Here is a 25,569-nt window from a genome sequence, read left to right on the forward strand (position 1 = left end):
CGTGAGTAGAATAAGTACTGTTTGGCAGTACTTTCAGTCAAAAGAAGGCGATTCAAGTCAAGCTACATGTTCAATTTGCAATGCTGTCTCGTGGTGGCAAGAACCCTAAACAACACACAACCTTGCCGCTGTTAAAACATTTGTGTGTGAAACATCCGTAAGAATCTGAGTTGTGGATGAATGAATTTACAGACACAGCCAAAATGCAGCAAGTTCAGGTATGGCAAAGGAAGGACAGTCACAGTTGTTTACTTCACTCATGTGTTTACTGTGTTAATGGACTGATGATTGGAGTAGGATTCGGTATTCGGTTTTGGCAGAATCTTAACCAGTGGATTCGGTATTCGGCCGAACCCAAAAAATCTGGATTTGTTGCATCCCTACTCTTAACACACAGACAATAAAAAATATCAAAACCAGATTGCCTTTCTGGCACTTACACATAGTAACAGCTGAAATGTTGCATTGTGAGAAAAACATGTTTTAAAATGATAATGCAAAGCATAAGTAACTTTATCCAGATGGCACTATAATACACAGATGGTGCGGGAGGTGGCTGTAAAACAAAAACAACTCTTTCTTTAACTGTTACTAACATGGCATTAAACATGTCAAGTATCCTAACCTTATCCTCATGGACAAGTGTAAGAGTCATGAGTAAGAGTCTGGCAACTATAGTAATACAAATGCCACGTGAGAAAATGTGTACCTTTTCCCAGAGGCCCAAGGCAAACCCTTACAGCCAACCAGAGAGGTGTCCAGGTGGAAGTAGCCCGTTTGATTTTTCCTCTGAGGAACCTGCATCACACACACAGGACATGGACATGATTAACACAGAGCAACTGGCATAGTATCCAAGTTTATAGCTAGGAGGACAAGATATCTGTTTTTTTTTTAAAGTATAGGACTCGTGAATTGAAATTTACAAGCATATGTTTGAGTTTTCAACAACAGGAAAAATACATTTTACATCTCTCACTAAAACTATATTGTCAAAAAAGGTTTATCTATTGTAAACAAAATGAAATTATGCATTATGAAGATAAACTTATTTCATAATATTAGCATGACTATTTTGAGCAATCTGCACCATGTGTACAGTATGTGCAAATACAGTATGTGCAGGGTTTCAATGTGTGAGCGAGACCAATAAGAAGGCAGGAAACTGACTGTGATGATCGGGGAGTGTGGCAATCTGACAAATTTAATGAAACAACTAACTGTGGTTGATGAGGCACGGATGAGTCACATGACTCGTCTGTCGATGTGTGTGTGTTTCTGTGTGTACATTAACCTCTGCAAACAACAGGCAACAGCAATAAAAACAGCTGCCAGATATTTTAAAGTCTCTTGACAACAAACATTCAGAGGCCCACTTCTTACACTTGTAAAAGTACTGTGAGTAATGCTTCAGATGGCTTGAAATAAAGGGTAGGGAGTGTGGTGTTATGGCAAACACAACTGCATGGACACCGACAATGACTGAGTCAGTAAGTGACTGTGAGCTTCTATGTAGAAGTGTTATCTCAACACTAATTACTGTGAAGATGAGTGTGTGTTTCTTACAGGGCTGGAGAGCAGAGGCAGGCCAGTACATGGGTGGAAGGCCTTGGTCGCTGTGGCGTCTAATGAGTGGCGATTCTGTTTCTTACAGCTGTTGCAGGGGCGCAGCGGGGAGGGGCTGTGAGCTCGCTGAAGCACAGAGATGGACAGAGATTAGGACAGTTATTAAACTAAATAATCTGTTCTCATATATCATATGCCGTCTGGAGTCCCACCTGCTCCCAGTAAAACACGCAATGAAACTAAGCAGTGTATAAATGAGGAGGTCCATTCAAGTTTGACACGTTACATTTGAAAACATGTTTTGATTGTAGTTACACAATTAATTGCAAACTGTAGTTTAGAATTTGCCTTAAAATAATAGCATTTTGGGCTACCGCAAGCAGCTGGTTGTCTTTGCTTAGCACAAACACTGAAAACAGCAGACTAAAAGAAATCCCTGCTCCCGGACAAAAAAATGTTTTTACCTTAGTAAAATTTGTTTTTATAAAAGAAAAAAAAAAGATAAGCAAGCAAGATATTACATTATTTTTGTGAGCTTTAGGGATGGGGAGGAATCGGAGGATTTCAGACGGAGCCAGGCCAGCTTTTTCACCGTATCCAGCCTTTGTGCTAAGCTAACTGGCTGCTGGCTGTAGCTTCATATTTACCGTACAGACATGAGAGTGGTATCAATCTTCTCTTAACTCAATAAAGCGAATAGGCATAGTTGCCAAAATGCTGAACAATTTGTTTTGTTAATGATGCAGTTGAACCTTTAAACCCTCCTTTAAACAGGAATATAGCATGACAAATGGAACCACTGCAAATTAGTAAATGGTCTATCACTCAAAAGGTTTAAGGGCAAAAAATCCCCTTTAAAATGTCCTTACCAGGACAGTAGAAGGGGGGGTCATGTCTTGAGTCACGTCTGGACTGGAGGTGTTAGAGCATCCAGACAACGAGGGTGCCTGGTTCTCATCCTGCAGGGCAGAGGCCTGGGCTGGTGCACAGGACTGCATCTGGGACTGAAGCTGAGGCTGAGGCTTGCTGTGGTTGTGGCTTATGTTACAGTTCATTGCTGGGCTGCCATCATTGCAAGTCCAACTAAAGATCTGGGCATTCCTTGGGCTGTTCTCAAGGACAGGGGAGGCCGATGGGGCTTCATGGCTGCTGGGTGTCCTGACTCCAAGCTTTTCCTGTGGGGGAGTTCGTAAACAGTGACCAGCCTGGGCATAGGACTGGCCTTTGAATGAGGGTTCTTCAAGTGTAAAGTAAGCACCATTTTGGGCCCGGGGAGAATGGCATTCGGCCCCCGGATCTACCTGGGGCTTTTCTGTGCAAACGGGCGGGTGTGTGGCAGCGGTGCGACTGCTGCCTTTGTGAGGTTCATGGCTGGGTATGTGGCCATTGGTGGCAGTGTGTGAGGCTTGTGGGATGTGTGTGGTGTGTGAGTATGTGCGGACCGTGTGTGTGACTGTTGTTGTGTGTGTGTGGTGCAGATGGCTGCCGCTCCTGCTATGCCTTGGGGACAGAGAGGGGACAGACAGTCTCTCCTGGATGAGTCTAGTTATGTCTTGTACTGCCTGGGCGATCAGGGAGCTGTCTCTCTCCCTGTCTTTTTCCTTCTCTTTCTCCTTCTCTCTCTCCCTCTCACCATTCCTCTCATCTTCTCTGTCTCTTATCTCAGTCATTTTCAGCTTCCTGCATGCTGCAGGTTTAGGGGAGGAGCTCTCCCGTTTGTTAAAAGAAGGGTCAGTCACAGGTGTATTGAAGGGGCTGGACCACACACGTCCCACCGACTCATAGGGCGGTACCTCTGGCTCTTTGGTCTTACTGGCAGTTATGTCATCATGGTTACTGCCCCACATGGCTTTGGGAGGGTTGTCAGAAGCAAAAAGGCCGGGAGGGAGTGGCGGTGCTGTGGGGTCACAGAAGTTGAGCCTCTGTGCGATGCGGGCAATAACTTCCTGTCTCTCCTGCAGTAGGGAGCCAATCAGGGGGTTTGTCTCGGTTGCAGCCCTTGGGGAGGGGCAACGGGGTGGTTCAGCCAAGGAAAAGTTCTTAAAAGCTCTCAGTGGCTCAGGGATGGGCCCCTTTGACCTATCATTGTTGTTAGTCCCAGACCCATAGTCCTCTACTTGTGTCGGGTCAGATGAACCATTAAGAGCCGAGTAAAGCCACTTCCCAGCTTTACTTGTGGCAAGTGGAGAGTGTGAGTGGGAGCGGGAGCGGGAGGGCGTGGGGGAGTGCGAGGACCTGTGGTACAGTGGGGATCCCTGACATTGCGGGATGTTGACCTGCGGAAGTTCTCCATTCTGATACGTGTGGTCCTCACCAGGCTCCTGGCTCTTCTTGCTGTAAGGAGGGGGGACAGCAGTGTGGGGAAGGCTATTAATGGGGATGTTGGTGATGGGGAGATTAGAAATGGGTAATCCATTGAGCAGAAGGCCAGACATGGAGTTGGAGCTCTTGCTGTACATGTTAGAGTTGTGAAGGAGGTTGTCTTTGCTGGAGTCCTGGCTCTTTTTGTGGGTGGCCAGGCCTCCATGGCTGTTGAGGTTTGGGTTGAGACTGGGGGTCTTGCTGTAAAGTGGTGGCAGACCTGTATGGATGCTGCAGGCCAGAGTGGGGTACGTGGGTTGGCGGGGGAGTGACTGGACGCGAACCTGCAGTGCAACACTCTGGGATACATTGGGGACCGGGAAAATGTGTTCTGAAGGCGGCTGGGAAAACTGCCACACCAACTCCTCATCAGCAGCACTGATCCTGTTTGACAGACAGTGAGAGAGATTCAATTAAGTTGCATTGTTAACTTTAACTTCTCAAAATATCCAGGAATTGTCTGAGCCTTTAGAGATCCAGTTTTAATTCATCTGATTCAATTTTCAAAACAGCAGAGCACACAAGGTTAACGCCTTATATATACAATTGAAAAGAACACCACTTTAGAAGTTTACTGTAGCTGTGATAATCTGGTCCAACAGCAAGTTGGACAAGTCTAAAGACCACCAGTGTCAAAGCCTTAAGTGTGTTATTCAGAGTATTATGTCTGACCTGTACAGGATGTTTCTCGGGACAATACCATGGGAGGCACTGAGCCAGGCGCTGAGCTGGGAGAAAAAGACGTAGGATCGAACAGCCAACAGCAGGGTCTTCTCCTCAATGAAACGATCACCGCTTCTATTAAAAACACAGTTAAAAAGAGGTGGAAATGTGCCAGTGTGTCAGGTTAATAAGAAAACAGTGTTCCTTGTGCCTGCACGTCAGTAAGAAAGTGGGCCAGTTTGTAAAGCTAATTAACCCTCTGAGTGCCAAACAAATTAGTTTTATTATTATTTTATCGCGTATTATATTTTGAGTTTTAGCATTTTATATTTTACTTTACTTTTGCATGTCTTTGGATCTAGTGATAGATGTGACTTATGCATTTGCAATTTAAGAAACGCCAAAACCTGCACGGAATTTATTATGAATGCAATAAACACAAAAAAGTGGTGATTTCACAGCTCTTGTGAAGATTTATATGATTTTGGGGGGCTCAGAAATTCAGAAATAGCAATATATAGTAGTATAAAATAGTAATGTATCTAAAATTGTGTGACATCTACTACTGTTTCAGTTTAGGTATTTTCAACCTCTATTTTTTACCTTTTGTTGTACTTCAACAAAAGGTAAAAATAGAGGTATTTGAAGTCATGTCAAGGTAAGAAGGGTGTGTTAAGGCATAAGTTGTGGAAACAGTCAAGATAACCACAGCAATGGATGATGGGAGGAGGCAGCAACCTTGGAAATACAACATACCCCATTTCCCTTGTAAACGTCAGACTCTAAACTAAATGTTAAACTGTAGTCTCCTTTGTGTCCTATAGCTATACAAGATCAGTGTATATACATGTGTGTGTGTGTGTGTGGTGTGTGTGTGTGTGTGTGTGGTGTGTGTGTGTATGTATATATATATATATATATATATATATATATAATATAATATATATATATATTATATATATATATATATATTATATATAAAAACTATACTATTACTATATTATATTACTTAGTCTTGGAACTGGCTGCAGGGTCCATCTCTCCAGCAGCAGAGGTCTTGCTTGATGACCGGGTCACTGATGGGGTATGGGGGCATCATCACCGTAGCAACAGTCTGGCAGGAGCATGACCCGATCATGATGGGGATGTGTTCCTCCAAAGCAGGATCACCTCCGAATGGTTTGCCTTGCCTGCCGACACTGAAAAAACACACACACACACCGCGGACAAAGGTGGGGGGTTAGGTTCATTAGTGAATGTCAACGCCCGGACCTTGAAATTAGGGGCAAATCAGATGGACCCACAAGAGAGCATCACTTTGAACAGAATTTCTCAGTTATTTTATTACTGCAGGTCACATCTCAGTACACACACACACACACACACACACCACACACACACACACACACACACACACACACACACACACACACAACACACACACACACACACACACACACACACACACACACACATATATATATATAAACTGTATGGTGTATTAAATGTACCAAAAATATACAATTATTCCTAATATCTCAACAACAACAAACAATATGTCAAATGAGCATCCCATTTCATAAGTGGGCCTCAGTTAACGCTCATCGTTTCAATTATGCAAAAGTAGCAACAACAACTTTGAGTAAAATGAGAAGAGACTGCCTTCTGTTCACAAAGACATGAGAGGCTGTGTGCAAGATGTGTGTGTGCGCGTATGCTACCTGGGGCAGTTTGTCGCTGCATTCGTGCTTGTGAAGAGGCGGCATGGCCGACTGGGCTGGTGGACAGTGCAGCCCCTCGGTTCTACCCTTCACAGAATATTCTGGTGTCCTTCCTTCTGTTATGAGCAGGGTCAGGAACACCAGGAACTCCTCCGCATCATACTCGAAAAACTCCTCGGTTGCATCTAGGCAAGGAAGAGAAACAGATGGTCAGCATATCTTTTCAAATCACTTCACATCTAAACAGAAACCAAGGAACTAATTGGAGGAAAGTAACAGGTAAACTACTTATTTGCCTATGCTGTGAGCCTGTGACAGATACTGGGGGAGAAGGAAAATGCAATCAGTGAGCCACCTGTATTGACATGATAAGCACATGAATGCCTGAATGTTTTTTTCCTAAGCAGGTACAGTATGTCTATTTAACTTTGGCAGGAAAGACTTGTTTAGAGAAGGGGTGTGGGGGAAGGCAGCAAATGACACAACTTCAGAGGCATAAATTTAGACCTCCCACGTCAGCTAAGCAGAGGCGTGAAGCCACACACTGTCTACTCCCTCACTTATACAGCACACACTCGTGCATACGAGAATAGATAAAACTGATAGTGACGTAATTTACACTCATTGACAAAACATTTGCAAACAAAAACTTGACAACATGACAACAGTAAAAAGTAGAGTCATGCTGCATCCCCTGGTGCTCCACTAACTTTGCCAGGGTAGGATAGGGCGGGGTTGACAAAGTGTCTACTAGGACCTGGCAGCACAGAGAGCTGAGTCAACCTTTAACCATTCAGGAATAGGCTTTCCCCTCTGAATCCACAGCAAGACTCTGCTGTTCAAATGTCCTACTATGTGAAAGCAGATAGACGACAACAAGAACAAGAACAAGTAATAATCTGCTGGCTGTCACATTCAAATTAAAGCTCATGCTGAGCCATTCTGCTGTGCACCAATATTTACAATAACTAATTTTATAGCAGTTTAGACGAGGGCCCATCTTGGCCTGGCAGGAGAAAAACTGCTGTGGCTCGACAGATTTTATTAACACAATTAACAAAACATGGTCTGTTTGGGTTGTAATTGAAGCTTAGATCTAAAGTAGGGATGGGCCTATTTTTAGCAGACGGTTGAAGAGCCTGTCTTAGCTCCCTAACTCCCGTGCTCCCTCCAGAGAAAAACTCTCAGAATCCCGCAGGTCAGCTGATATACAGCAGCTCTGAAAATTACAGCTTTCTTTCTTTACAGCACACAAGCAAAAACAATGTCGCACATAGGGTGCCTGCCCTACAATGTCTATCTCTCCTCCTGTCTTCATTTAAATTGGAGTCAAACAAATAGTAGGTCACAATTAAGTGGATCCTTTTTATGTTTTAATAATTTGTGAGGATGTCAGGTCCTCATAAGGCTAGAAATATAAAATACACACACCCTGTCCTCCTCCCACCAGAGCCAGGCTGGCTTGAATAGAGTCCCTCTCAACTGGCTCTGCAGAAGTGTGAGCTACGAGCTGCTGTTGTATGTGTATTGCAGTCAGCCAACCAGTCACGCACATTCCTCTCAGGGAACTCCTCCTACATGCCTCTGAGCTGCTGCTGCACGTGGAGAGAGGCGCAGTCCAACACAAAACATGAGAAGGAGGGGGGATGAGGGAGGGGGGTTGTAGGCTGAATAACTGCAGGGTGAAAGAGATGGAGGCTATATTCAGGGACAATCTCCTTTTCTTCATGGGGTAGAATCGGAAAAGCATGAACAAAGGCAGCAAGAGACCAACAGTGAGAAAGAGGAAAAGGGAGCCATAGACAGACCAGAGGGAGTAATATATGACAAAGGTCACAGAGTCCATCACCTTTACATGATGGTTGGCTTGAATGCACTGAAAATATAGCAGTGTGTTGCAGTTGAGATATATTCCAAGTCCGCACTGGGAGAAGCTCCCGTTCCTGGTCCTATCAGGGGATTTGGGCTAAAAGTGACACTCCATGAAAGAGGCAAGGAGCAATAGAGAAAGGAAGCATGGATAGCTTAAGGGGGAGGTAAAAGAGTGATTAGGGGAGCAGCGGAAAACAGCATCAGAGCGGGGAGTTCAACATATACTCTCCCTTCAACACATAAACACACCGCACACACAGACAAATGTACACACAGAGCCCCAGTCATGTGTGTGCAGTGGGTGTCAAATTGCTGCTTCCTAAGAAAGGCTAACCCAGGAATACTTGCCTAGAGCACATGTAACAAAAACACATATGAAGGCAGTGATAAATAGGCACCATCTTCAGACATATGAACACACTGAAACCAGGCCCACACACACAAAGTGCAGAACAAAGGACTAGTGATGGAGGATTTGGTTAAGGAGCCCTGCCTATAGATGAGAGCCGTTATTCTTTAGGGCGTGATTGAATAGGACACACACACACACACACACACACACACACACACACACACACACACACACACACACACACACACACACACACACACACACACACACACACACACACACACACACACACACACACACACACACACACAATCAGGATTCAGGGAAAGACATAAAAAGGCAGATTAGTAGGAAACCTTTCCATAGACATTAAAAGAGAGAGATGCATTCAAAATGCAGAAGCACTTTTACAGAATTGAGACCTAGTTTTGTCCTTTTTCAACAACTTGAAGTAATCAAAATAACCATTCTGATAATAATATTTAAAGAAAAAAAGAGGTGTTATTTCACCTTGACGCAGGAATCAGAGTCAAATCACCTTCCTCTGTAATGTTTTTAATCCATACTTTTGGTACAAACAGTTAATATAATTTAGGATTTATGTAACAATCTGGGTTGTTTAGCAATCATTAAGCCTCACAAGAAGGGTTCAATGTTCAATCCTGATTTCTGCTTTTTGTCCCCTCCTCCTCTCTTTCCCATGGATCCGTGACCAATCCAATCCCACCTCTCCATCTCTTTAAAATATGGCTCTCATCAATCTATATTTGTACTATTTGAATTAATGTGCATCTTGTGTATTTTCTCTTTCTCCAAATTTGTTTTGAGCCTTGGGTCTCTTTGTCTGCACTGCTTGTACATGATGTAATTTAGTCTGTATCTTGTCAAACCCAGTAATAACTGGTCCCCATGCATTCAGTTAGAGAAGTACCATAGCAACTTCTAGTAATGTTTGAGAAATGCAAACAGAAAAAAACATTTCAATCAGGAAAACATAATCAGGTTTAGTTCCACTGTTTAAATAAGAGGCTTTGCTTATACATCCTGCACTTCACGAACCCAAACCCAAGTATGTAACACACAATGGAACATTGATTTGTCTCTTTTTCATGTGCGTGTGACCACTCTCCATCTCTCGATACTGTGTGATGTGAATTATGTAACAGGTCGGATTTAAGTCCAGGCGTCTTATTTTTAGACCTGTGACCACCTGCCACAAAGTGCAACAAGAGTCCCGCAAACAGACACACACAGACACACAGACACACAGACACACAGACACACACGCACACACGCACACACACCTCAGCTGTCTCTGTGTCCTCTGGCCAACAGTTTAGTATAGCATCATGTGGGATGGAAAAAGGCCTACAGGGCAAGAGTGGAGTGGTCAGCCTTGGTAGCAGTTACAGTGTTCAGAGTAAACACAGCGTGGTACACATTGACACACACTTTGGAGTGATTTATCATTACCTAAAACCTGTCAGAGAGGTGACTGAAGAAGTCTTACATGCCAGTTCCTGGTGTTTATGACAGTGATTGTGATTTAAATACATTTTGCTGGATTAAATTTTCACATTTTGTTCGCAGTAGCGTGTCTGTTAACAGAGAGACAGATGGGAAGATGGAGAGAAGGAGAGAGAGTGACACAAAGTGAGAGACAGACACACATTCATATGATCTGACCCATTAATCTGTGTACTGCAGCCAAACAATCACTGCATGGTTGGCCCTCTTTCTATAGCAAAAGTTGCTCTGCTTTCTGCACATACACTCAAACATTCAACCACATATACTCACAGCAAACTGAAATACTGTGCAAGTAGCCATATGGCAAAAAACACCTCCTCTGTGAATGAAGCAGAGAGAACAGCTAGACTCTTGCTAGTCTTTCTTCATTAGCGATGCGCCTGTGTTGGGGACTGGAGAGACAAAAGCCAGCAGCAGAGGAGAAAAGTAAGAGTCACAGATCAAAGTCTCAGCAGGAACACAACCCTGTTGATCAAAGACTAAGTGTTACACACAGACAATATAAGATAAAATAGCCTACTACAGGGCAGCAACCATGGAGAGACGAAACATATTGGAAAGAGAGAAGGTCTACACACATATTGGAAAAGACAGATGAGTAGGCCAAAAGGGCAGATAGGAAACACAAACTGTTAAATGAAAAGGCAGACAGGAAGTCATATTAACAATGTTTCAAGTTAACGGTCTGTCAAGTAGGGTTGTGCGATTTGAAAAAAAATCAAATATCACGATATTTTTGACCAAATACCTCGATATCAATATCGCAACGATTGTAGTGTTGACTATTGGTGCTTTCACAAAATATTCACGCAATGAGATTTTTGATGAATAATCCTCAGTAATGTGGATATAATGACTTAGTGGGTAAAGGCAAATAACAGAACAATTACAGCAGTCTGGTAAGTTCAGAAAATAACGTTCCTTTACTGTAATGTAGCCTTTAAAACCAAGAAAAGACTTGTGCCATATCCCCATATTAATAATAAACTGAGTTTATAGGGACAGAGACCCAACCAGAAGGTGTTCAAATTCTACGTACCTGTTGTATAAAATATACAAGCCTAAAATTCAAATTAATTTAAATGTGTGACAAAAATAAACAATTTAAAGAATGGCTAGTGCACTTGCAACTGCTTTGGTCCAGTTCAAACAGTGGGCAAGATTGGCTGTGAAAGTAAATAAATAAGTGAGCAAGACACTAAAGCTGCCTAACTGCTCCAGTGGGATGAGTCCATTTTCAAAAGATGAAAACATGACAAAACTAAGAGAACTAAGATCTGTATAACTGGACCTATTCCTTAATTTAAAACAATGCAGCAAGGACTTAAAATGCTAACTTTATGTCTGTGTTAAAAACCATTTGGGGTCTTGAAGTTGATATGATTTATTTAAGACATTTGAGGCTGTGAGTAAAAAGGCATTTTGAGGCAGCTTCAGCGTACCAGTGGCAGCAATCTGCTGAGCTCGGTGACGTGTGTCAGCTTAACACACAATGTTATCTGGCTCTTTCTAAATGGAACTAAACAGTAAAAGATTCAACCTTCTCAACTGCAAATTCTTCATTCTGATCAGGAACAGCACCAAATGTCCTCATTAGGAAACAACTCGGTGCAAACACTCGCCAATCACAATTTTGCGATTGTTGTAATAATGACCTGACTTTAAATCATGCATGGACATGCATGCATATGTAATGTACACATGGTACAACGGGGCAGCGTAATGTTGCCGCTGCAATTTTTCTTTTTTTCCAAGATTATTTTTTGGGGCTTTTCCGCTTTGAATTTTTTTGACCGGACAGCTAGGTGAGAAAGGGAAGAGAGAGGGGAAAGACATGCAGGAAATTGTCACAGTTTGGATTCGAACCCTTGACCTCTGTGTCGAGGCATACACCTTGAAGTACATGTGCGCCTGCTCTACCCACTGAACCTGCAGAGCTGCAATTTCGATTCATACCTCTACGCAAAGTCTTTCAACGATTCTGCCATATTTGCATCAACAGGAGTATCAGCAGCAACAAACAAAGCATTTCTCATTTCTGCCACTTCTCTTGAACTGTGCATAGGTATAAACAAAAGCTAAATTTAACACCAGTTCCTATTATTATTCTGTAGTGGAAGACTTTGTTGGATGAAAAGAGTCAAACGCATTTACATGTATGAGTGTTCATACAGTTTTACCATAATTTGAGCACCAACAAAAGTAACCACAAAATACAATAAAATAAAGCTAATGCAATAAAGCTGCATAACAGTGTATTATTCTAGGCTTAGGAAGATTACAGAGGCAATATTTTTATTTTTAAATTGTCACCAAGAATAGTGGCATACTCTTCCAAAATTTAAGATTCTCATTAAGAATTGTGCAGCTCTCACACACACACATTCTTTAGGGCATCGTGATTGAATAGAACATTCCTATCATATCTCACACGCACGCACGCACGCACGCACGCACGCACGCACGCACGCACACGTTTTCCATGCTAAATCTGTTCACTCCAGCCCCCGGTGAGATAAATATAGACACAACTTGGTAGCTCTCATTTTTAGTTTTCCTTTTTCTCTGATTTTAAAAGGGTTGGTTCTTTCAATCAATTATGAGATGATGTGATGGTGTCTGCCAGTATTGATCATATTAAAAAAGGCTAATGCGGTAAATGCCTGGAGACATACACTATAAATATATACATATACTATATAACAATAATTGCAAAACTATGAGAAACAGACAGTTACTTGCTTAAATGCTGACTTGTTTGTCTTACTGTGCTCTTTTGATTTTTACGTACTAGTTGGTAGGCTAAGCTAACCCTTTTGAGTACCACTCTTTTCCCAAAGCCTAGCATAAATAGCTGTTGGATTATATCGAAACAAAAGACGCCCCCCTAAAATCCACTTAGCTGGGCTTCTAAAGGCTACCTGATGTCCCCCATCTAGCTATCCCAGTTTAAAAGTAATAAAATGCTTGTAATAAAAGTAGCAAAGCAGGTGGCAGATTTGAAATGTCAGCAGCTCTGGTCAGGTTTTCGCCACCATGGGAATTGCAACGCAATGCCGTCTTTCCTATTTCACAGCTAGTTCTGCAGTGTGACTATATTTGGAGAACAGCTGCTCTGCAAGACTAACTAAACTGCATTTCCTTTCCCTATACATCTAAAGGATTACAACTGCTTGCTTATAGAAGAAGAGTGTGGTTCCAAATGTATATCCTGAAATATGTACAACAATAAAACTCCAGGCCTAAAGACACAAAGCTAAAGCCCCTGACACACCAACCGGACGGCCGACCCTCTGCAGAAAAGGCAGTCGGACTTATCATTCTCTCCGAGTGGAGACGTATTACATCTCCATAACAACAGGCGGTGCTAATATGTATTGTCGCCCAAATATGAAAACTGGCAGTTGATTGTGCGAGCGCGTCACGTGGGTCGGGTTTATCTGGAAATTCAAAGCCAGACAAGTCATGGCAGCTTGTTCAAAATACGATCTCATATTTTACTAAAATAGTTCACCGAAACGTGTTTCTGAAAACAGTTCAAGCAAGAAATAGGCTATGCAGTTGCTGAATCTGTCTTCATTTCATCGACAAAGGTCAGTTTAAAAGATTTAAGTCCGATTTTGAGAGACTCTATTCACGCTCATCCGACTCAACATTTCTGTGTTAGCACTCTACCATTCAGATTGGTCATTTGAGTCCGACTGCCAGCAGTGCCCCCCTTCCGACTGAGCATGTCAGGTTGGCCAAAATTAAGGTCGCTGGCCCCTCCAAGGCATGGAACACACCGAACAGACTCGAGTTACCGACCTCGCCAGACTGTCCGACGGACGATTATTAAGTTAGTGTGTCACGTCCTTAAAGCTACATCAGAGCAAGCAGTTCACCCTCAGCATGTACTGTATCCATCCATGCACTCTATATACGTACATATGTGTGTATGTTTGAGGCAAACTGTAAAATAGGACAATTTGGTGCATAAAGAGCAGCCAACGCTATGCGTTCTTAATATTCAGTGACATAACTTCATCTGCTATTCAGGATATGTAGTGCTTCTGTAACACTGTTTTAATAAATTTGAGTGATATGGTACCTACAGATTCCCACAATAGATGAGTTTTTTAATGCAAGCATATTGTTTGTGCTTATTAGATTTCATGGTAAAATCTAGTCATTTTCAGCCGATCTTCTGCACACTGTGTGTACAACTTAGGTGCTAATTCTGATAGTTCTGAGGTAATGTGACCACCGCTTTTGTCTAATCTTTTCATCTTCCTCATAATGGTTTTAAAAGACAGTCAACATTTTTGAGAACAGACCAAGGAGAAGTCTTGCGGTGTCCGTTTTTGTAGACAGCTGTCCAGCAATGGTGTAATCATGACTTTAAGTCATATTGTGTTGTAACTTCCCATGTCGAAAACATGCGGTCCAGCTAAAAATAAGAAGCTTAAAATCACAAAATCGCCTGAGTTATTCTCAGTGGCAAAGGACATTCTAGATCATTTCAAAATAAAAAATAATTACGACTTTGCTAAGTACGGTATGTCTGAGGAAAACATTAACCTCACAAGCTACTGCAAAAGCACAAGCGTTAATATACTATCAAAATGGCAGAGATTCTGACATACAATTTAGCTAATATGCTGACTACATTTGTAGATTTAAACAAAACATTCACTTATAATGCACTTATGTGGGTGCTAAATGTTTCAATATTGCTAAATTTCCAGTGAAAGTTGAAACTGCAGTAACATTTAGAAACAATTTACTGCGCGTCGTGGCAAAGCACTACAGCCCCACTTGTCCCTTTTAAGTCCCAATATAAAAGGAGTTTTTGCCGTAAAAGGAAAGGGGATACATGGCCTCAGTGATTTCTCTCCTGACTGACTGACCTGGGACTACAGCAGAACGGTGATCAACGATCACAACTGTTGACCAGGGAAGAAAAAAGGAAACAAGTGTTACCAAGGCAACAGAGACATTGTGTTAAACATTCCTGTCACGGTGATTGAACAATGTCTGTGTGTAAGAAGGAGCTCCACCAATATGAGTCTTTGTATGACAGGGAGTTGCAGCTTGACAAGAAAGTGTTTGAAGACAATTAATGCTCCTGTTGTGCATGTGTGAAGTGCACTCTGTATATACAGCACGACTGTTTTGTGTTAAAGCATGCCTGTTGTGCTCTGAGTGTATACCCTGTCCTTGTGTTGTACACTGAGACTGCCTATTATGTGTCTCTTAAGACGTTAATGTGATCATACCAGCTTTGTGGTTGTGTTATTGTAAGCATTTGTCACTCTTTTATCTTTTGTTCTCCTTCCATGTTGGAAAGCAGGAGAGGATTGTTGCTAAATTACAATTGTAATAACAGGGTCAGCTGTGTTTCCATAGTTTTATAACATGAATCACACGTCACTGCCAGATCACCTTTCCTGTTTTGTCTGCCTTGAGTTACAACATTAAAAACACTGGAAGTGGTGGCGAAGTCTGCCAAGAAACTGGCATGTTTTTGTCAAAAGACTTTAAAGAATGGTAAGGACTACTGGTAAAGAAGGGCTGATACAAATTTAGTTTGATGTGCCGAAATGAAACACATTTGTTTTAATTTACTTCTAACAAACATGTTATTTTAATTTCTACTTTTAAGTTGGCTGTCAGCATATGTCACTAGTCAACAACCTTTGTCTGTCAATCACTACTTGGTACCAGAAAGTTTTGATATAGTCAGGTTTCTCAAAACTTTTCCAGCTTCCTCCCACTAGACAAACTGAAATGTTTCTTTATGGATTCTTGTGGACTTTAGGTCTATAGTGTGTGTGTGTGTGTGTGTGTGTGTGTGTGTGTGTGTGTGTGTGTGTGTGTGTGTGTGTGTGTGTGTGTGTGTGTGTGTGTGTGTGTGTGTGTGTGTCTTTCTCCCACTCTGCAACACAAAGGGGCAGATTCACAGCGCACGTAGCAACAAGCCCTGATTGGCTAAGAGACGTTAGTTCAGTTCCAGCTGAGGAGAACCCTTCTTCTGTTTTGTGAACTCAGCTGCTATTATTCTCCCACTACACAACAAACACACACTCAACCCAGACTGACACACCACCTTGCTCTCACTCTCTCACACCCATCATTGTCAGCCATGAAGAAAGCTGTTGTTTAGAGGCTGAGCAACTTGCATTCTAGTGAAGTCACATGGTAAACAAGCTCTGAGCCTCTGGAAAAAAGTTTTCATCATGAGGCATAAGCACTTAACAGACAAACCTCATCTCAGTTCAGGCTCTGTCTGAGCTAGGACCTGATTTAAGACAGCTGTGTGCTATGTCTATTAATTAGTACTTCTTTCACTTGGTTGTTGTTGTCTTTGTCTCTCTTCTCCATGCACCTTTCTGGCAAAAGTGTACTAGACAACTTTATAACACACGTAAAAGTTTACAAGACATATTTCTGTACATTTTTGGTACATAGCTATTGAGTAAAATATGTTTCTTATGAAATTGTGTTTGGTGTTGAACTAGTTCATGCAGTTTAAACTCACACTTACTGCAATAAACATTTGTTGAGTTCATGCACCAAAATCCCCCTTAAGCCACTTGTGCTGTTCCTCCTTCTTACAGTATTAGGTCATTTCTGTATGATGAAAGTACCAGTAACAAAGGTGGCCTATCATGGTTAGGTAACCATGGTTGAAGGACTACACACTATACCAGCTGATTTCAGTGAGAAGCACACATTTACTTAAACTGGTTAAAGATTGGTAAAATCAGCTGGTATAGCATGGTAAAATTAGCTGGTATATCATTTGAATCAGACCAAAACCTGCATACTCTCTGGCAGCTCCTGATCACAAAGGTGTAAATGTAAATCCCAGACCTGCTCAAGTATTCTAGGTAAGGAATGAGATACCAGTATTCACTCTTTATCTTCAACAACCATAGCAACTGAAGTCCTTGATAAGCTACTTAAATCCCCTATTATTCAGATGAGTGGCTTGGTGGCTAAAAGAGGAAGAGTGGTTGCACTGGGCAGCTTCAAGGTGTGAATACATTAGGCTGAGTAAATGTCAAGCAGAGTGAAGCTTTAAAAAAAAGTTTGTATGCTGTAAACTTTCAAGAGATTTAAAAAAGAACCATGAATACTCAATGTGGTAAGCATACTTGTTGCTAAAAGGGACTAAAGTGTGTGACATTTACTGGTTCATAACAATTCATCATATTGCTCTCCTAATCTGCCTCTCATCTTTCCTGAAATGACAGAAAAATGATCTTCAGATGCAGTGACCTATGGTTTGTTATAGCCTCCACAGTGAATTTTCTCACCTTACTCACACATATTGTAGCTAGGTCACCTAAGCCCCTGTTATTCAGACAAGAGTGGTCCTTTGCAAACTCATTGTCTAACAAACACCTGTCATGCAACATGGAGTCGAGTGAGAACAGCAGTACTGGTCAGTACTGGTCAAAGTGGGAATTACTAATCCCCAATAGAGCCAGTCTCCAGAACCCAGTACTGCTTAAAATAGGCTTAACAATGTACACTATATGTACAAACATATTTTATAGAAAGGCCACAAAGCAGTGAATGCACATTGTAACAGTATTTACAATATTGGCAAGAAGGCAAAAACAACATCAAGGTTTCTTTATGAGAATGACATTTTCAAGATGATATTTCATTCTAGAAAATTGTTACTCTGTGTGCCACTTCATTTAACTGTATGCATGGACGGGTCTCCTTGAACAATTCTTATCTCCATAATGGCAACATCGGTTACTTAATCTTTACTATAACAGTTTAAATTTCAGCAAGCTGACTGCTGGTATCTACAGGACACTAGGGCAATAAGACAAAATAGCCTTTCTTTGTAACCAAAGCCACTCTGTTCAACATGAATGAACAGGCATTTGACCTCTCCAGTGCCAGACTGATCTCATGAAATGGCGTATGTATGACACGGCAATTCATATGTCATTGTTGGCGTGTCATCAACACGCATACTAGCTTTTTAGCGTGTTTATCACACTGTTTGGCCTCCATTGACTTACATTACCTTCGATAGCATGTGAATTTATGCCGTAGTGGGTAGTATGAAAGGGTGAAAATCTGGTGGTGGATGGGTAAAACACAGGACTTTTTCACCCAGGAGACCGGGTTTTTTCTAAACCAAACCGCGTGTCACGTTTCCTAAACTCAACCGTCGCTTTCTTCTCGCGATAACATGGCAAGTGGCGATAACACGGCAAGTGGTGTGTATGTTTATGTCGGCTGTATACATTGCAGACATACACACGGATAGCTCAAAATGCATAAAGACAACACGCCACTTGGATTAAGAAAGTCGGCGTGTATATTTACGCAAAGTTATGATGTCATGTTGCCAGTGCTGCCGATGCCAATTTCTAGAAAGGGGAATTGAGTGGCCGGACCAGTGTAGCTCGTAGGGCCACATGGCATGGCAGATCGAGGTGGTTAGTGACTGGAATGAACCGCTTGGGTAAAGAAGCACAAGGCCAAGTCTAGAGTTGGCTAGGACAAGAAACCCTCACCTAATTCTTGTACTGAATGATTAATCTGCCATTAAAAGGCCATCAAACAGCTCTTGTTCACTTTCTCTCCATTTGGGTGCTTCTCACCTTTCATTATTTTATTATAATTCATGTATTAATCATATAGAACCTTCTATTGTCAGGACTTGCTAAACTCAAAGTTAAAACTCATTGACCCCGAGTTCAAAAACAGCATTCATTAACAGCATGTTTACACATCAAAAACTTTGCCACTAGGCAAAAAAGTGAAAAGAATATTAAGCCAGTTTAACAGTACAGACCAATTGTCAGAATTAAGCAATGTTGGGGGTGACAGAGGCCTGAAAGTGATGAGACAATGGAGAAAAGGAAAGGTGATAGTTGTGATGAGTCTCAAATTAACTTAACCTCACACTCTGTTAATAAACAATGTGCTTAATGCCTCCACAGTGAGCCCCTGAGGTACTCTGTGAACACATGACACTTACTTTAAAATAAAGGAATGGTTTTACAATAGAGATAGATTGCCTATTGGTCCATTAGTATTTCTCTTGAGTAATTAGTATTAGTGATTACCCAAAGTGTAAATGCACTAGTCACAGATAACATATCTTAGATTCTTTTTTTTTTTTGTTCGATCTTCATGCTGCTATTAGACATTTAAATTCTTTATCATTTAATATGGTCTTTTAGTCCGCAACAGCACATTGTCAGCATGGGAACAGAGACCGGTGAGATGTGTGTTGTGTGTCGAACTGGCGTAGGGTTGGGCAATATGACAATATATATCAGCAAAACAATGTAAAAATGTGTATCGTTGGCGCCCGGGCAGCTCCGTTGGTAGAGCAGGCACCCATATATAGAGGTTTACTCCTCAACGCAGTGGGCCTGGGTTTCAACTAAGACTCGCGGCCCTTTGCTGCTCGTCGTTCCCCCTCTCTGACCTTTCATTTCTTCGGCTGTCCTGTCAAATAAAGTACAATATATATATATATATATAATATATTTTTCTATTTTGTTTCTTAATAAAAATGAGAAAATACTTTTTGTTTTTTTTCATTTGTCAAGTATTTAATTCACACAGGAGTACACAAAAATAGGCTTTACCATGTGGTTATTTTGTGTAGATTATTACAAAGGAGGTCAGGTTTTCAGGTTGGTTTGTCTGTTTGTCTAAGGTTGTTCAGTAGCATGGCTCTTTCATTGATCAAGTAGTGCGTTAGCATTCACACAAGATACATTTCTTCACGCATTTGTGAAGCTCAATTGCAGCGGAGCGTTCTGCTGTGGTCTGAAATAAAACGGCTGAGGATCACTGACGCCACCGCCACATACGGACGTGTATGTGCATTGTATAAAACAAAAATAAAAAATGCAGTATACAACTTTTGCCATGTTGATGTAGCTTTGGAGCTTATTGGCCCTGGCGGAGGTTTGCAATGCCCGAGTGCCATTCTATTTTATTTATTGAATGCTATATTGCAATATACATCGTTATCAATATATGAAATTACCTATAGCGAGACAGAAGATTTTGGCCATATGGCCAAGCCCTACTCTGGTGTATGAGACTGATTTATGTGCAGACTTGCAAAACACTCCCTGCAACCAAAGATGTGTGGTGCCTGGTAACAGACCTTAAAAGCTTAATAGGGGTCAAGCTCCTTCAGAGTCAGATGATCTGTCAATAGCAACTTTAACCAGTTTTGGGAAATCTGTAACTGACAAGGGACTAGTTTTTTTATTAATATAAAAGGAATTTTGTTGCTGTTGTGTTCTAGCACCACTACTGACAGCTAAGGGTTTTAATGTCTTCATCCAGCAATCAATATAAGTATTCTGCTAAATCTCCCAGGCCTTGCTATTGGCCTACCTATTTCATTCTTGTGTTTTAGATAAGTCAACCAAGCTCTATTTCTGTCAATATGCTTTTTGTCAAGATATTATCAGCAGATGGTGGTGGTGGAGGTGTTATATGCTGGGGTGTTACAGTAGCTGTAGTCTATGCGATGTGATTGAGAGGACAGGAGAGAAAAGAAGAGGGGAGAGAAAGATAGGATAGGTAAAAAAAGACCAGTGAAGTGGGGAAAGTTGTTTCACTACAAGGTCAGAGAGATACACAATTGCCTGTACAAGGCTTCCCTCCTTACAAACTTGCTGAATAAAAATAATAACACACCCCTAACATTCTTCTGTGCAAATACTGCTGAAAGTAAAAAAAAATAAAAAAAACGGTCATTTTGGTTTCTTAGTTATTGAAATAACAGAAATGGTTGAAGCATGACAAAGAATACTAGAAACATTCATGCCAGGCATGAGGGCTTTTTCTTTGTATGTTGTTTCTGAGCAAGGCGAGCTAGCCCCAGATAACTTGCACCGATCTACTTATCTCACACCAGGGTTTAACTAGAGTGAAAGGAATGATGCAATATGGGACACTAGGAAATAATAGTTCATGAAGATGAAGTCCCTAAACTACAAGCTAGTACTTCAAACATTTTGGCTATTCCATTCAGAACCACATACGAAGAGACACAAATCAAATATATAACCAAAGACACTCTGAATATGTCTAAGACAGACAGAAATAAAGAGTGAAACTTGAATACGCAGAGAGAGAAAGACATCGTACACACCACAACGCCACCATTACCAGGAGAAAACCACCAGGTCCAGATGGCTTTTCCTGTTCCTGCAGAGCTGACTGCTGGTTGGCTATGAGGAGCAGGAAGATGTGACGCACACAGACAATGACATCACTGGCTCTGTGACACCCTGGCAGCAAAAATGCGACCCATGCTGCTACGTTCAGCTTTAGCCAGTCCAACACTAAGTCTGCATGGTGTATTTTTGTGTGTCCGTACAGCTTGTTAACACTAAGCCTTAATACGATGTAGCTGTACTAAATACCCCTGGTTTTATGTTGGGTGTATGTGGATATAGCTCACTATGACTTTTATTAACTAAGCATTAGCATATCTATATTTATATGGTAACAGTGCACTTGTGCACCTGATAAATGGTTGGTGTGCTAAATAAAATATTCCAGCATTAAGCAAGAGCATTGCTGGACAGGAAGGACTGTGCATTCAATCCCATATAGCGGCTAGGCCACTTACAGTCAAATCTGTCACAACAGCATTGATTTAGGCTGGGGGTCAGGATAGTAATTCACATCTGAATGCCTACCCAGTATTGGTATTCATTGCAAAAGGCAGCTCTAAATCTCGCTGTACAATGGGGAGTCCAATATCCATGTTCAGTACAGCTGGGTCAGCAAATGGCAGTGGTGTTGTATTGAAAAGGCAATACGGTGATGATACACTTATGTTGGCTTAAACTAGTTGATGAAATAAATACATAATGTAAAAATGTGTATGCGTAGACACACAATATCCTTAGGGGACCGTTTTATTTTAAATCGCCATCAAATGCAAAGTTATGGTTTTCAATGTATGTTGTGTTTAAATCCAATTGCCATACATGTAATGACAAATTACTGGATGTGTTTTGGAATTTAAAAAAGACAACACTAGTGACCAGTGCTAGTTTTGATGTAGCTAAAAATCTTAAGAAGAGAGACCCAGAAAATAAATTAGTTGATCAAGACAGGGAAAAACATTATGGAGCATATGTTACGGCTGCTTCCTGCTATGGGGTAAATCATTGCAGAGGAAGAAAAGAAAACACAGGAGTAGACAGGTGCTGTACAGAACAACAACCCCGTATGTCGCTTTGTTATCTGGGCCTCTCGTCAGTGAGAGTGTATACTCTGATCCGCTGGCATGTGGCTGGGACATCTCAGGGCAGCTGTAATCTGGCTGAGCACACGGCAGAAGGCAGGCAGTGGAGTAAATTGGGTGAGGGGGTTGGCTGACTTGTATTCAACTCCTCCTTAAAGGACTAATGATTCCAAACAGGAAGCACCATCATACAAACACACTAAATAACATTGCATAGCGCAGGAACACAATGCTAAGGATTGTAAGGGTTGTTTAATGTGTGTCTGAAAGGGGGAAAGAAGTAAATCTGTGGTTGAGGGCATAATGGAGGAAGCACTCAGCCAACATTATTAGCTTATTGCTCATACAGTTCCACATATGACTTCATACGACCATCAAATGTTTGCCTGTCTTTTTGTTTGTAATGTCCCTTCAGTGATTTGATAATGAAGAAGACCGCAGTTGAGCAAAAACAGCCTATTTTTATAGTGGAAACAATTCCAATGTGGTTTGTGGATCAAACTTTGCCCTTTCTACATGTGGCAATGGGAACACACTAAAACAAAATGAGGTCTTTAAGGATACAAATAAAACACAGCGTTACCACACTTCAGCTAAAACAGTTTGAATCCTGCTATGACGAGCCATGTTTTCCCCAACTGGTGTAGCTGCCCTTTACTGGACCTGTTAAAGCCGTCAGTTGAGCCACATGGTTCAACAGTGCAGCACGTTTTAGGGACAATAGTGATTGGTTTGCATACTCATTGCTACACTCATTCTCTCCTCACTCACTCACTTACTCACTCACACACACACACACACACAATTCTGACTCACATCTCAACTCACAGAAAAACAAGGGGGTGAGATGACTCTGGTTAGGCCCCTGAGCAGAACATAAGTGATCCTCTTCTCCTGTTATAACAAAAGCATGGCTCACAAAGAGACGCTGCATAAACATGAAGAAAACTCTGAAGTTTAAATTCTTTGTTTTCATCATGAGCTTGAGATTGTTTTGGATACCAATTCTGATACAGAGTTCCCAACTGATACCAGAGCTTCTTTTTGTTTTTCAGTTTTAAATATGTATTCCTCATGGTATTGAACCAATTAGGATCATCCTTTCATGTCTGAGATAATATAAAGACATAACTTTTTAAGTGTATGCATGTAAGGACATTCTTACTGAAACATTACTGTTACACATCTGTATAATCGTGGTGTTCTAGAAGTTTATGAAATTGTGTTGCTACAGTGCTGACTAAGATACTTAATTTGGATTGGTCACATCAGCCTGATATGGGATCTATTTATTAAGGTCAACATCAGCAAAGATAGGGAATTGATATGTTGGATTTGATAAACACCAGTTCCGGAGAAGTTCTTAATTAAATGAGAAAATGCTTGGTACTTTTATATTATATCATAGTATTTAATTTAGACAGGAGTATACAAAAAATAGGCTTTACTATGTGTTTATTTGATATGGACTATTTATTTATTGAATGACCAGAAAACATCCTATACTGTGATATCGTTATCAAGATATGAAATGACCTACAGCATATTGCCAAATTGCCAACCCTACCTGAGGCTACAACCAAACTACTATGTTGTCTGACTGTCCTGGGTGTCTGTGTCGTTGATTCCAAAGGTTCCCGTTTCTGCCCGTCAAGACAACCCCGGAGTTCTTTAACTCGAACAGGGTCAGCAATGTTTCCAAATGTCTCCGTTTTAGGTGCTCTGAAATGCCCGAGTAGCATGGATGCGAGGCGGAAACGTAGCTAAACATGTGTTTTTAAACTAAAATGTTTTAGTGTGGATGTAGCCTGAATCACCTAATTACCCATCCAAAGCCTTGGCTGGACTTTTCATATCCACCTGACCAGGAGGTTACAGCCTGTGACGTTTGTTGCAGGAGTGTTAGTGTTAGATGCACATGTCTGGACATGTTAAACACTCCCGTTCAAACTCAATATAGTTTGGCTCTCCTAGGAACCCTCAATCTAGCATCAGAGCAGTGAAATTGCCTGCTCTGTGCTCAACTCGACTTGCTGTGGTCCAGGTTACTAAATAAACAGCCTCTTTCACCACTGCAGTCCCGTTCTGAGAGCAGCGAGAGCAAAATAAGGAAGGCGTGTGGGCTATAAGCAACCTGGTACCTCCACCACAGGAACAGTACAGCATGTGCAAAATAACAATAGCCCCATCGTGACTGCCAGTCAAACAGGGAGTTACTGCTGTAGAGCCATCCTGACATGGTGAACAAGCTTGCTGTAGTAATATGAATTTTTGTCTTTTTGTCTGACACAAGACAAGCATACAGTGTTTTGGTTTAAAATCATTTCAATATCCCCAAATTGGAGTCATTATCTTAGAAACAATACTTCAACACACAACAGACGTGTTGCTGCTGTTCACAGTTGACCCAGCATGCTGTGCTGCATTATTAGGCTATAACTGCAGTGTACAGTGTCAGTCAGTGTGCCCTTTACTCTGAGCTGTCACATCACACAGATGTCTGGGTCAGTGCTTCTATTTTAAGCCTCAGGATCCTACATTCAAGACAAGGCAAAGCTAGGGTTAAAAGTCTAGGCCCATATAGGGCACGTGTTTACTGTGTGTTTTGGAGTCCCATTACTAGCATATTGTGCTCTAAAGATCCCACTCAGGCCAGTCAGCAGTCTGACTGCAGTTTCATAACCTGTGAAAAAAACCAAACTATCCCTGATTGACTGCAGCAAATCTCATCATGTCTGAGAACAGTGGCTCTTCACTGCTTCCAAGTATGGTGCTATTGTGTTGTTGACAATGGATCAAGTCAGCTGTTGCCCTGGATCACAAACCATGTACAATCAATCACAAAGTGAATGATTTAGCTTAAACAATGCAGGACCTTATAAGATGATGTAATTGTGCCATGGCACAGATTAAGCCTGAGATAACATTTTCAAATGAATTCAATAATAAAATCAGCCTAATCACATAGAAACCAACAAGGGTGTCCCCTCTGTCCCTGTTTTACCTCTTGCTGCAGATACAGAAACATGTAAACAGGTTGAAGAGCATACTGCAGGAGCCTGCTTTTCACAACAGGGTGTATGTCAAGAACATTTTGCAGCAGCCCTTTGCAAGAGACAGTCAAAACAAGAGCTACTGGAAATGGGAACAGCATTTGGAATGAGTGGCTCTTGCAGATATATGTGGATGCTAAATGAAAATGTTGATGCTAAATGAAATAGAGAAAGGAAACAACCGCCATTTGTGTTCACTTC

General features: G+C 41.5%; 1 protein-coding gene across 1 annotated transcript in view; it reads right to left on the reverse strand.

Annotated features, from left to right (window-relative positions):
- atosa (atos homolog A) overlaps positions 1 to 25,569 on the reverse strand; it is a 31,995-nt gene that overhangs the window by 4,837 nt on the left and 1,589 nt on the right. Inside the window, 11 exon segments of the mRNA XM_032505371.1 lie at positions 710 to 798; positions 1,567 to 1,692; positions 2,436 to 4,311; positions 4,600 to 4,722; positions 5,587 to 5,644; positions 5,647 to 5,678; positions 5,680 to 5,730; positions 5,732 to 5,768; positions 5,771 to 5,789; positions 6,312 to 6,496; positions 7,743 to 7,906. Of these exon segments, the coding sequence (XP_032361262.1) occupies positions 710 to 798; positions 1,567 to 1,692; positions 2,436 to 4,311; positions 4,600 to 4,722; positions 5,587 to 5,644; positions 5,647 to 5,678; positions 5,680 to 5,730; positions 5,732 to 5,768; positions 5,771 to 5,789; positions 6,312 to 6,496; positions 7,743 to 7,866 (2,720 nt within the window). The 5' untranslated portion in view covers positions 7,867 to 7,906.

Source organism: Etheostoma spectabile, chromosome 1 (genome assembly GCF_008692095.1).
Source record: "Etheostoma spectabile isolate EspeVRDwgs_2016 chromosome 1, UIUC_Espe_1.0, whole genome shotgun sequence".
Classification (NCBI taxonomy): domain Eukaryota; kingdom Metazoa; phylum Chordata; class Actinopteri; order Perciformes; family Percidae; genus Etheostoma; species Etheostoma spectabile.